Consider the following 13,937-nt stretch of genomic DNA (forward strand, 5'->3'; position numbering starts at 1 on the left):
TATCTATAGCAAATGATACTGCTTACCACTCTAATATTCTGATACACTCTATGAGATGACAGCTACTTAAAATCAACTGTACAATTCACAGCGCTTGCTGTGAATTGTGCAAGACTGTTGAATCACAGATCTGTACCTCTGAAACAAATAATACAATATATGTTAAAAAAAAGAAGAAGAAGATGATAGCAGGAGGGGAAGAATGAAGCAGGGGAAGTCAGAGGGGGAGATGAACCATGAGAGACGATGGACTCTGAAAAACAAACTGAGGGTTCTAGAGGGGAGGGGGGTGGGAGGATGGGTTAGCCTGGTGATGGGTATTAAAGAGGGCACGTTCTGCATGGAGCACTGCGTGTTATACACAAACAATGAATCCTGGAACACTACATCAAAAACTAATGATGTAATGTATGGTGATTAACATAACAAAAAATTTTTAAAAAATCAACTGTAAAAAATAAGAAGGCAGCTTTTGATTAGCAAAGGGACTTTCAAACCAATAGCAAAATACACCAAAGGGTACCTGCAAAATAAGTTCCTATAGTTCAGGCCTCTACATACTAGAAACACATCAGATTACTGAAGGAAGATAAGCAACATGTCATGCACTGCTGCTAGGCATTAGTCAAAGTCTCCCTACCCCAAGATTATTAAAAGACAGAGAAAGACACAAGGACAAGTCATTACAATACAAATAACAAATATGGAGGGAGGTATAAAAGTAACCCGTGGGGAGACGTGAGCAACTCTGCCAAGAGCAGGATCAGGGAAGATTCCATGGAGAAGGAGCCTTTCTAATTGAGTTTTGAAAGAATTATGTATGTTTGCTAAGTGAGGAGAGGGAAGGAAGGAAGAGCACCCCAGTTTGCAAAAGATACAGAGGCACGATTGCCACACTGTATTTAGGGAATTACAAACAGTCTGCTAGGACTGGAGGAAAGAGTAGCCACACAGAAACATAGGAAGGCATGCAGTTGCTAAATCACTGAATACCAGAATCTGTGTGTAGTCAGTGGGGAGTCACTGAAAACTTTTAAGCATTTGTGCAATAATCACTTATTTTTGGAAATATCACTCGGGTAATAAGAGACTAGACAGAGATGAATGAAGTGGAAAAAAGTAGAAGTCATGATAAGATCACGAGAGACAGGAAGACTAATTAAGAGGAACACTACTGTCAGAAAATTTATGGAATTCTAAGACAGTATCAAGGGGGACGAAGATAAGAGGGTGGATTTTGGAATTGCTTCAGAGGCAGTCAATAGGATTTAGTTACTGATTAAATGAGCAAGTCCCAGGTTTTGGACTTGTTAGTGATGGATGATAAGGCAGAGGGGTGAAAGAGGTTTTAAAATCAGGATAATGGGCTCAGCTTCAGATATGTGGAGTTTGGGCAGTGGGCATTCAGGTGGCTTTATTATCCTGGCCCTCCTGAAAACATTACAGCTTAGGGACATAGATTTAAGAGTCATCAGTGTGAGTGAAAAAAGCTCTGGGCATAGATGAGGTTACTTGAGACTAAGTAAGGTAAAGAGTGCTAGGAACACCAAGCGAAAAGGAGAGAAGTCATTTCCTAAAGAGGAACCGATGTGTGGTAGGAAGCTACGTAAGAAGGAAATAGTATAGATGTCAGTTTATCACACAGTTTGAAGAGAGTGATCTCTTTGGCATCACAATGTTCCTATGCTTTCAAATATTCGTTTGGCAGAGAACTCTCCAACCCTTTCACTCCAACTCTGAGGTTCATTTCCCAAGCTCTAATTAGACTACTGGACATATCTACATATCCCCTGGGTTCTAAAATCAACCTGCCCAGAAAAATCTGCCTCTCTCTTTCAGACCAGCATGCCTCCTCTTCCCTCAACTATGAACAGCCCTCTCAGTGTTTCCTTCTTCTGGCTAACTCTTGCCCAACCTGCTGGAGGGTAGGTAAATCCCATACTTTTAAATCCTCAATAGCACCAGTCAATGCCAATGACATAAGAGGTGCCTGGTAATTTTTTTAACTAACAGTAATAACAAATAAATAGTAAAAAAAAATAACTTACTTTGAAAACCACACAGACCCTTTTCTGCTTATGAGACGTCTTGAATTGGTCATAATGTAGAATTAAAGTTTCATTTTTAAGCTGATACACTTTTTTGGTTGTCATTCCATGATTTTAAGGTAGAATGCTGCTGAATAGAGTATTTCTCTCATTTTAAAAACAGAAGCAAGGGGCGCCTGGGTGGCTCAGTCGTTAAGCATCTGCCTTTGGCTCAGGTCATGATCCCAGGGTCCTGGGATCGAGTCCCACATTGGGCTCCCTGCTCAGTGGGAAGCCTGCTTCTCCCTCTCCCACTGCTTGTATTCCCTCTCTCGCTGTGTCTCTCTCTGTCAAATAAATAAAATCTTGAGAGAGAGAGAGAGAGAGGAAGGAAGGAAGGAAGGAAGGAAGGAAGGAAGGAAGGAAGGAAGGAAGGAATTAAAAAAAACAGAATCAACTAAGTAACTCCTTACATGTATGTGGATCCCTGACTTATGTTTTCTTTCTGTGGACCAACTGATCTCATAGAACAAATGATTGCCTATCACAGTGAAATAGAAACAAAGCATGACTTGAGCACACAGTAAAATTAAAATACATATATACATCATTATGAAGATGGAATCCACCAATGAGCTAAAACAAGAGATATGTCATACCTTTTTCTTCTTCAGCAACTTTTTGCTGACATCTGCCTTCATAGCAGTAATTTCAGGAACTATTCTTCTCCCATAAGGTGAGGGCATTGTCTCTTCCAATTGAAGTTTCTTCACCTTAGGTTTGCCAACTTTACCTTTTATTGCTTTTCCAGCCATTCCGGCCAGAACATCCTCTCGTTCTTGCGCTTCCACTTTCTGAAGTATAATTAAAAAGGAGGCAAGGGGAAGAAGGTGGGTGCATAAACAACTCATAAGAAAAGACAATCACTACTGCATAAGAAATAAAACGAATATCACTCATATAATCTAAAATAAACATTAAAAAAACACAATAATTCTAAGTCAAAAGACCTGAGTTGTAGTCCCACGTCTAACTAGCTTCTCATTTGTAAAATAAGGGGGTAGTAACTAAACGACCTATATGGTCACTTCTAACTCTAAGATCCTATGATATACTGGGCAATTTTAGAAAAAGTTTTTATTTTCTACCTTTCTCTAACTTCAAAAAAAAACCAGAATTCTACCTGGAGAAAACTAAATTATAAAAAAAAATTAAAATTTCTCTGTTATAAACCTAAAGACACTATCATTCTACTTTGTAAAAATCAAAGTACCAATATTCAATCATATATATTTTGTTCTTACCTCTTTGGGGGAAAAGAGACTGAATCAATAAGCTATTTTGAAGTCAGTTAAGAAAATTTAACTGATAGAAAGTATCAGAATTCAATTTATTCTAAATTCCCATTCCATATAACTTTTTATATTCATCTATTCTAGGTAGAAATTATTTCTTTATAACTTCATATAGCTAGAAGTTTAATCCTAATGTGGCTTATAAACACATTAACCTTTACAGAGTTAAAAGAAACTGAAATAATTAAAGAAGAATTTTCATTTCATAAACATTACTTTTCCAAATATTTTTTAATGTAGACTTAACCTACATCCAGTTCATCAGCAAATGCTGCTAAGTCTTCTTTCCAAAGATCTGAAGGCGATTTTCTTTTAAGATCATTGACTTCTCGCCCCTATAATAAGAAAGTAGTATAATTTAAACAATCAGTAACTCAATAATATATAAAGGGTAAATCAAAATACTTCTTTTTGGAAAAAGAAAAACAAAGAAATGGATAATACTGAAATAGTTTCAAATTATTTAACCCACAAAAGTTCATACTTTAGCATCTCTCTGTTTAATCAGTTCTTCAACTTTTTCTTTAGTAAGAGACCACAGAGACATATTTAAAATATAATTAAAATCGGGGCCTGAAGGAGTTCCTGAATCAGAGGAACTATCATCATGCTGGTTTTGTGTTTCTTCCTCTTCTGCTGCCTGTAAAAAATAATAAACTTTATATTAAAGTCCTGTATAGTATTAAATCAATGCTGAATTTTACTGAATATTGAGCTAAAAATTCCACAAATGCTATACACTTAATACTCTATCTTAAGGGTGGATGGGGTTCTTTTAGATTATCTGCAGGATTACCTATAAAAAATGTATTTCCTATAAAAAGTTTTCTAAAAATACACAATAGTAAGTCTTCAAAAGGAACAGGTATATTCACTCCCCATTTATATAGGAATCTGATGAAAAATTAACTGCTTTGCCCAGGCACTAAGTCATGAAATGAGAAGATACCACATATCTTGAAATTAATAGAGTAGAACTAATGTTTTATCACTGCATCTTGTCAGATTTTTATACTGGTGAGTGAATGAACAATTTGAAACCCAAAATAAGTATCACTTATGGAGAATGTTTTACAGTTGTAATATAAATATGCTAAGGTACAGTCATTCATTTAGTATGATTTCTTAATAAAATTCTCTAAAGCAAGAATACTCATGTATGAAGAGAAAGTTCAATTAAGAATTTAATAGCTGGTAAGTTAGAGTAAGAATTATGAGGGGTATTCTAAAATTTTATTTATAAGGTCTTTTTTCATAGAAAAGATTGCAATAGGGGCGCCTGGGTGGCTCAGTCGTTGAGTGTCTGCCTTCGGCTCAGGTCATGATCCCAGCGTCCTAGGATCGAGCCGCCCTGCATCAGGCTCCCTGCTCTGCGGGAAGCCTGCTTCTCCCTCTCCCTCTGCCCCTGCTTGTGTTCCTTCTCTCACTGTGTTTCTCTGTCAAGTAAGTAAATAATCTTAAAAAAAAAAAAAAAGAAAAAGAAAAAGATTGCAATAAAAAAAATCCTCTTTTGCTAGTATTAAATTTCAAAATCCAGTGAATTTAATAGAAGTTATTATAGGTGACATCACCTCTAAGATTTTTAAAGTAACAAGAGCCATTAAATAAAACTGCATTTAAATTATTTAAGGCACTCAGATAATTAAAAATGACTGAGTTAACCATGATACTCCATGAAACAAAAAGTTCACTTTTGGCAACCAAAAAAGAAAAAAAAATGTTTTCAATTTAGTTTAAAATTTTCAGTAAAATAATGTATATATACTAAGTAAAGTTTAGTGTACTTTAGAAGGGATAAAAATATAAATTGCAAAGCAACATGCTTCATTACATAAACAAAACTATGAATTCAATTAAGCAACAATAGCCAAATAAGAAATGCTGTTGCTGAGTTCATCAATGATTAATAAGTACCTAGACAAACAGTACTTACGACAAATTAATAAATTCTACCATTTTTAAAAATTCTTCATGAAACAGTGTGTTTCTTTGGAATATTTAAGTTGTTACACTACTATTAAAATATTACTAGGGTGTCATAAAATCCTGTTTAGATCCACACTTTAAAAGTCTATTTGCTCTAGGTTTTGATGACACCCAAAGTATTATTAACGAACACTCAATGAATATATGTGTACTATCATTGTTAACATGAAGATAACTAAGGGTATTTTCAGAAATCAGAAAAATAAACTTTTCAAGTTCCAATGACAGAATTCTATTATGTTAAAAAAAAAAAAACTCTAATCTCATAATTATCTGCTTTATAATTCTCTCTTCTCCAACTCTACACAATAGGACACTCTTATAAGAGCAGCTTCTTTTGTTACCTTAACCCCCAAAATGAACACATGGCCAAGATGCTGAGAAAATTTTGATGGTGACAATGAAATTATTGAAACCAACCACTAAGTTTTACCCATGAAATCTACTTCCACTGGAAGGGCATTCTCAAACCCTACACACCTTTACCTTTTAAAACTAAGCATTAAATTTACTAGCTTACTAGTTAATATTTTTTAAGATATAGTTTAAACCAACAATCCATAGAGAAGGGCAAGCAGTGTATAAACCATAATTTGGGATTCAAAAATGCAGTAAAATACATTGAAAGGAAAGCAAAAGTGCTTGGATCATCTTAATTTTGAATATTCCCCACCTTGTCCTACCCCATTTTCCCTAAACGATAAATAAGCCTATTATCTTAACATGTAATTGCTAAGTATATAATTTATTCTAATTTTACTCGCTCTAATATCTGGCATTATACTGACTGTTCAAAATTTTAAAAAGTTTAAATAATATAAACAAAAGCAGCATGTCAATGTAGTTGATAAAAAATATGGAAAACACTGTGGGTTGAGAATTCATAAATGTAAGGAAGTTATGTCCTATAATCATAACTATTTCTTAAGGATAATAACATCAGTATCATATATACACAACATTCTAGTTAAGTAAAAAATTAGTCATTTCCATAATTTTCTTCCTTTTGTACATTTGTGTTCTCAATCACAATGTTGTATTGCCTTTTTAAGTTTTTCTTTTAATTATACACAACAGCAAGAAACTAATTCTTGAGAAGAATCTCAAAGTTTCAATATTCCATTCACTGAATACTAGATATCTGAAATGGATAATTTAATAAAACATCAGACTTTTAATCTGAAGTTCCAGGGTTCAAATCTCTAGTCTAAGATCTAAGCACAGGGCAGAGCACATACTTGGGTGCTCGATAAACACTATAATATTGAACATTCTGTCTTTAGTCTTCCCAGCATAAACCGAAACCAGACCAAGTGAATGGTGACTGGATACCATACTCTGACCATAGTCAGACCAGTGTGAAATGATTTATGTGCTACCAGTGTAGTTCCCAGATAGTACACATGCACCTCACAAAAGCCACCACCACAAACAACTAACACCCTTTAATGGCAGGCTCAGAAAAAAGGCCAAGGAGACTGAGCTACCTTCTCACACCTGGAGTCATTTCTCCAGGCCCTGGTTGAGTCACACTGGCAAAGTGCTTTGTGGTGGGTGTGCACTGCAAATTCCTGTACTGTATCTGTTCTGTGGATAAACAGAAGACTTCAGTCTCCAAACAGACAACTCGGCACCTTTATAGCAGTACTGAATTTAAAATTTAGGGATTGGGTTTTTTGTTTTGGAATTTGCTTTTAAAAGCTTCTCTGAATGTCTTGTTCTGCAAATGATTACCTTTTCTTGTGCTTCTTTCCAGGCTTTCACTGGGTCAGATTCATAACCTCTCTGGACTAACATTTGAATCAAATCTTTCTTTGACCTATTCTCTATGTGAGGGAAAAATAAAGTTAGGATCAAGAAAAGAGATTCAATTTGTATTTGTTTATATTCTACTGATAAAAATGTCTTCTATTAATAAAGATTTTTTTCCATTTTAACTAATGTTTAAATTTTTAAAGATTGCATCTTACCTATAGTAATTTTTCCTTGTATCTTCTCTAAAATGAAACGGGCTTGATTGTTAAGCTTTGTAGACTCTGCTCCCAACATTCCTACAAGCCACTCCTTACGTAAACCATAATAACTTAATCGTAAATCAAAGAATTCTTTCAAAATGTCTTGCACGGTTTCATACTTCTTGAGACATCCCATATGATCAAAGAGTACCTAAGAAAAACAGTTTTTGAAGATGACATAAATCTGTATTGGTATTTTTAACTTGTGTGACATCTACAGTACTTAAAATAACTATAACACACTTAAATGAACATACACCACCCCTAAAAGCTGTTAAACAGAACCAAAACTATTAAGTACATTTTGGTAAATATTCTTTTCAAGAAACTGATAAATTCTCAAAACTATGAAAATATTTAAAATAATTTTGAAAATAAAAATAGATCCTTTAAAAAAAGGTTCTAATTCAAAATGGCTATAAAACCATCTAAGAAATTTTTTTCAAACTAAAAGCATTCTATCTCTAAGTTTACAAATGTTAAATTTAAAGTTCTCTCTCCCCCATATACTCATAGATGTGATTTGTCTGTTTATAATTATGCTATAATTCATTCAAACTTTCTCAATTTGTAGGAAAATTTTTACTTCTTCTCTATCCTTTTTCTCCTTTTTTCTGTCTTTCTTAGCAGATCATGGCAGTTTGTCTCAGCCACTGTGCTACTGGATTTTTTCTTTATGTCTAAAAGCTAATTTGGAATGGAATGAGGGTAATCATACATGTTCACTTTCTACCTTTCTCTCCAATTATATACAAACACAAATATACAAGTTTAATAAAGCAGATTAGAAATATGGGGAGATGAGTACTCCACAATTAAAATGCTAATAGAGACAGGCATAAGGAACATGAAAATCCTGCACCAATCACTCCCATAACTTTTGGTCAGGGTGTGTATATCCCATGTGCTCAAGCCCAGATGCACCAATGCGGAGTTGGGATTAAGAGTAGTGGATAATAATCTAAAGGAATGCACCTTTAGATTCTTGATCAAATATACAGGGAGAAAAACATTCAGACTTACTACAGCCACAACCATCATGAAACCAATTATAAAAATTCTACTTATGGCATGGAAGAAACATTAAATTAATAGTAAATCTAGTCAATTACCATGGAATTACACGTAAGAGTAGTTTGAAGTTTAAAAACTTTGTGCAATCCAGCAGCTTCTGCTTGTGCTAGCTTCTCTTCAGTCATTTTCACCACAAATTTCACAGTTGTATCAGTATGATATTCTTTATAATCAGAAATTAATGCCGGTGTTTTATCTGTTCCATTTAACATAGGTTCTAAAACCTGTTCTTTGTATACCTATAAAAGATTTAAAAAAAAGTAATTCTTCTCCTGACACACACTCACGTTCTCATACTACAAATCATGCAATTTTTTAAATATTCCCTACTCTGGTGGGGAAAAAAAAGAAAAACCTCCCTCTCTATCATCTGCCCAGTCTGTACAGAGGACAATATACGGGGGTCTCAATGGTGAAAGAAGATATACAACGTAACGGTTCTGATTTGCTCACACACCAAAGGGCAAGGAAAAGGCCGAGTATGAAGAGGATAACATTAACTACATCTGACAAGAGATGACATGCATACTTTTAGATCTGTAACAGCTGATACTGACATGAATTTGTTAACCATATTTATAAGGGTTCCAAGCCAGCTTAAGTCATTCTACATGTAGAGAAATTAAACTTTTAAATTACTATTTGAATACTCAAAGCACAAATTCAACTGGATGGGTCAAAAATGTATATAGGAATTTTTAAACATGATACAGACTTAGGACAAACAACAATGGAATCATATTCTTACCAGAAAGCATTCCACTGCCCTCCTGACAGGCAGTGAAAATACTTCTACTAACCTGTGTCCAAGTTCTAACTGGAAGCTCTGTAATCTCTACTGTGTTTCTATCCACCACAAATATTTCACCACTGACTGCATACTGGTTTTGACCAAGCTCTTGGATGGTTCCTTTAAAGTTTTTGTAATTTGGAAGCTGCAGAGAAAAATAAAAATAACTTAAGGCCCTGACTTCTCTCCTAACCGCCAGTACAATATTTGAATGCCCCTTAGTCTATGGTCTACTGCTACTAACAGATTAACATGAATGAAACTAAATTCCTCATCCTTAATAGTCTGTCTCCAAATAATCACTCAACCTTGAATTCATAGCTTCTGTTAATATAATCTCAGCATCTCGCAATCTCAAAACCTTAGCTTTAGGCGCCCGGGTGGCTCAGTCTAAGTGTCTGCCTTTGGCTCAGGTCATGATCTCAGAGTCCTGGGATACCACCCTGCCTTGGACTCCCTGCTCAGTGGGGAGTCTGCTTCTCCTTCTCCTTCTGCTCCGCCCCCCTGCTCTTGCACTCTGTCTCAAATAAATAATCTGTAAAAACAAAAACAAAAAACCTTAGCTTCATCTTTCCTAGTCTTAGAATATTTTTTTCAGCCTATTGCCTCTATACCTCCTTCTCCCCTAGACTAATAATCCTTTAAAATCAAACTCCTTGGATGTTATTTTGAAAGTCTTCCACAGTCTGGACCCATTCTAACTTTCTAACTTTTCTCCAATGATTTGCCTTCCATACCCTGAATATTTTGAATATTCTTACCTATATATGTATATGTATCTATATACACATATATGTATCTACCCGTATATATACTGAGCACATGAAAACAGGTATTGACCAGATTGTCTTAATATTCTAAAATACATCTGAAAGGATTAAAACACTATAATCATAAAGCATTTTATGCTTCTATTAGAAATATCTTAAGTACTTTAAAGTATTTAAGGAGAAAAACAGATTTTAAATCATACTAGTAATGTTTTATTTTGAAATACAAGAATGAGGGCGCCTGGGTGGCTCAGTCGTTAAGCGTCTGCCTTCGGCTCAGGTCGTGATCCCTGGGTCCCGGGATCGAGTCCCACATCAGGCTCCCTGCTCAGCGGGAGGCCTGCTTCTCCCTCTCCCACTCCCCCTGCTTGTGTTCCTGCTCTCGCTATCTCTCTCTGTCAAATAAATAAAATCTTTAAAAAAAATAAAAAATAAAAAAAAATGCAAGAATGAAATAAAACTTGGAGAGAAATACATAAAACCATGAAGTGTGTTTCTATATGCTGGTTTTATCAAGTTTTTTTCCTCTTTGCTTATATTTTCTACAATAAGCACTACCATTTTTGTAATACAAATACATTTTAAGTGTATCATGATAAAGGGAAATTTCCAGATGATTTTAAATCACATAGAAAAGGGGAGGACACTTTTTTGAGAAGTTTTTCTTGGAGGTAGTTTGGGGCAAAAACAAGCACAGTGGATGATATAAGGGCAAAAAAAAAAATGGGGATACATTAAAATATATACAATTGTTTTTAAGATTCCTTACAACTCCAATATGACTTAGTTTGAGAACAAAAAGTTGCATATAATTTTGTCATAAAAACGTTATTCTCTATGTAATTTAGATATTTGAAAACCTGAAATATGAAGTATTTTTAATTTTCAAAAAAGTTTTTCCCCATAATCCTTATCTCCAGGCTTTTCCCAAAGCTTGTATCTTTTACTATAAGCACATATTAAGTTACATACTACTAAGGTCTTTATTGTCCACATATGTTCCAAAATGCAAATGCTTCCATTACTTTTCTAAAATGACTGGACTTTGTAGTTAGTACATTATCATTTGTTAAATAAACAATATAAGCAGTAAGTTCTAAATAATTACCATAGGATGAGGATCCAAGCCATCTAGCATTCGTCTGACATTGTTCACAATTTCCCTAGCATCATAGTTGGGTAGTTTACAAGCCCATCCAGTACCAATGCCCTCAGCACCATTTATTAAAACCATGGGAATTATAGGAATATACCACTCAGGCTCAACGCGTTGATTATCGTCATAAAGGAATTTGAGCAGGTTGTCATCCACAGCAGGAAAAAGCAGTCTTGATAAAGAGCTAATGAAAGGGAAATAATATGGAAAAATGTCCCGTTTTAGGAAATTAAACTTTATAAAGACCTTACATTTCAAAAATTAAGAAAAATGCTTTCTAAAATTTTGATTACATGTACTTAAATACAACTTACCTAAACTTACTACCAAATACATTTCTCTCAGGCAGAAAGCCAGAATAAAATAGCCCTATTTTACTTACATGCTTACTTACTAGTCCACCTAATTTCTTAGTATTGATAAATCATGTTTTATGGATTTCCTCTTACTCTGACTAAACCCCCAAACCCTTCTTCAGCCTAAAAAGTAGTTGGATCAGAAAAAATCCTTACATTAATTAGGACATGTTTCACCAATAAGTCACAAACACTGAGATCAACAAACTTCATTCTCTTTGCAATCAAGTAATTTGGAGCATTCACGCTCAACAGAGTACCCAATCATCTCTCCATACTTACAATTCTATTAAACATTTAGTTAGTTCCAATATACTTCAAGTAGAACTTTATATCACTGTATCAGCAAACTGTTACCTTAACATTGTGAAAATATAACGAGGGCTTGCAGCATCTTTGCCACCATGAAGCCGAGTTCCAAACTGACCAATAGGCTGAAGCAAGTTAATGTTGTTGCTTCCCACAAAGTTCTGAGCCAAATTCACAATAGTCATCATCAATGCTTGCTACAGCATAGAAACAGAATATAATATTAATATTCTAAATTTTCTATACATATTCCCTAATTTTTATTAAAATCCAAATTCTTGATTCTCTTACATTTCCAAAGAACTTATAAAAGAAAAAATACTTTATTATGCTTAATTATCATTCTTCATGCCCATAAATACAGTTTTCAATTGATTGCAATCTTAATGCTTACTTCTCCATGATGATAAGCAGACATCTCAGCAACAGATCCAGCCAACTGGGCAACTTTTACTTCACGTTTATCATTCCTCTTGAAACAGGTAAATAAAACTTTTCGTTGTCCTGGTTTAAAACCTATTTTTAAAAAGAACAACCCTCTTTTAAAAATATTACTCCAGATATAGTTGCAATGTTTCTTTTAATGACAACAGTGTTCTATATATTCAGGAGAAAAAAGCAAAGATATAGTTTGCTTTTGAAAAATAACTAAAATTGTTACTTGAGATTCTGTAACACAGTAAGTACATAGTAACATGTTTTTATATCATCTCAGTCTATTCCAAAAGTGAGGTGCCAGGTAAAAGACCACCCCTTCTGGTCTTAAAGAACTGCTCAATGGCACCAAATCCCTTTCACAGGAGTTGCCGAGTTGCAGAACATTCATACACCCAAAATGTCAGTTGTAACTAAAGTAGCAGCAAACCATCAATAAGCCTAAAAAGTATATTACTAGAGTATCCCAAATCAGAAAACCCTTATAAAGAAGAGATGTGTTGTGGCAGTTAAGAATGCAGGCTTTAGAATCTCACTGATCTGGATACTCTTCTCAACTTGGCCATTTACCATTTGACTTTTTGCAAATTACTAAACCAATAGTCTCAGCGTCCTCATCAGTGTAATAGAAATAATTACCTTCCTAACAGGGTGATCATAAGGATTACATGAGATAATGCAAGCAAAGCATTCTGCTTCCTTATCATTCTTCTTGCTCTAGGCCAATGAGCACAGTAATAAACTTTTCAGTATATGCTAGCTATCATCATCATCGTGGGCTCAGAACATGGTAGAAACAAGATGACAAAATATGGCCACTTTCCTTGAGAATTTTATAATCTAATTGAGGAGGCAAAATTGACACAAGTAAAATAAGAGGCACACAATATTGGAATAGAAGTTTAGGCATCTGAAACCAATTTAGACTGCAATTGTTAGAGAAGACTTCACAGAAGGGATGTAACTTAAAGCTGAATTAGATGGATGGGTAGAACCATCTGCTATTAGCTGAAAACCCAAGCAACACAAAGATCAACTTGCTAAAAGTTATAAAATGAAAATTAAATATTTCCAGATAGAAGAAAAAAAACTGCTCTACCTACCAGGTACCAGTTTCCAAATTTTTTTTTGGCAAGTTCGATAAGTTAGGTTTGGGGTACTAAGGCATAAAGGTGTTTTTTAAAATTTAGTCTTGGATAACTATTTTAGAATCTATAAAAATCCCATTTTATATTTTATTTTTAAAAGTCTGCAATCAACCTGGGGCAAACCTTTAAAAACTGGCTTTAAGGTTAATTTTCCTGAAAAGCTTAAAAAGCGTTTAAGAGATTCAAATTAAGGAATATGAAAGATTTCAGTCCTACCAAAAGATCTCAAAAACAAATTCAGAATTTTAAATTTTATTATAAGAATAGCTTCTAGTACATGAAATTAAAATATACTCAATAACTACATACAAAAGTGAGAAAGATTTTAAAACAAAAGCTACTTACCATCAACAAGAGATGGTATAGATCTTTCATTGTCTGAGTTTGAGAAGAGAATCAATTCCTTGTTGATGAAATCATTGTAAGTCAAATGCTTTGTTGCTGTACCATACAAAAATTGCTAAGAGAAAAGTTATATAGCAACACTGTCATTATTCCTGCATGAATTTTAGTCTC

The 13,937-nt window shown here is 34.3% G+C and overlaps 1 protein-coding gene across 3 annotated transcripts in view; it reads right to left on the reverse strand.

The window, feature by feature from the left end:
* Window positions 1-13,937, reverse strand: part of TOP2B (DNA topoisomerase II beta) — a 60,252-nt gene that overhangs the window by 10,956 nt on the left and 35,359 nt on the right. For all 3 annotated transcript variants that reach the window (XM_045903900.3, XM_045903899.3, XM_064588738.1), the window contains exons 18-28: window positions 13,767-13,881; window positions 12,233-12,354; window positions 11,887-12,035; window positions 11,126-11,357; window positions 9,258-9,392; window positions 8,496-8,696; window positions 7,339-7,534; window positions 7,103-7,194; window positions 3,867-4,022; window positions 3,634-3,717; window positions 2,687-2,881 (exon numbers count right to left, since the gene is read on the reverse strand). In XM_045903900.3, coding sequence (XP_045759856.1) covers window positions 2,687-2,881; window positions 3,634-3,717; window positions 3,867-4,022; window positions 7,103-7,194; window positions 7,339-7,534; window positions 8,496-8,696; window positions 9,258-9,392; window positions 11,126-11,357; window positions 11,887-12,035; window positions 12,233-12,354; window positions 13,767-13,881 — 1,677 coding nt within the window. The remainder of the gene's footprint in view (window positions 1-2,686; window positions 2,882-3,633; window positions 3,718-3,866; window positions 4,023-7,102; window positions 7,195-7,338; window positions 7,535-8,495; window positions 8,697-9,257; window positions 9,393-11,125; window positions 11,358-11,886; window positions 12,036-12,232; window positions 12,355-13,766; window positions 13,882-13,937) is intronic.

The sequence above is a fragment of the Mirounga angustirostris genome, unplaced genomic scaffold (genome assembly GCF_029215605.1).
Source record: "Mirounga angustirostris isolate CCGP_5_RB_7025 unplaced genomic scaffold, mMirAng1.0.hap1 SCAF_1, whole genome shotgun sequence".
Classification (NCBI taxonomy): Eukaryota; Metazoa; Chordata; class Mammalia; order Carnivora; family Phocidae; genus Mirounga; species Mirounga angustirostris.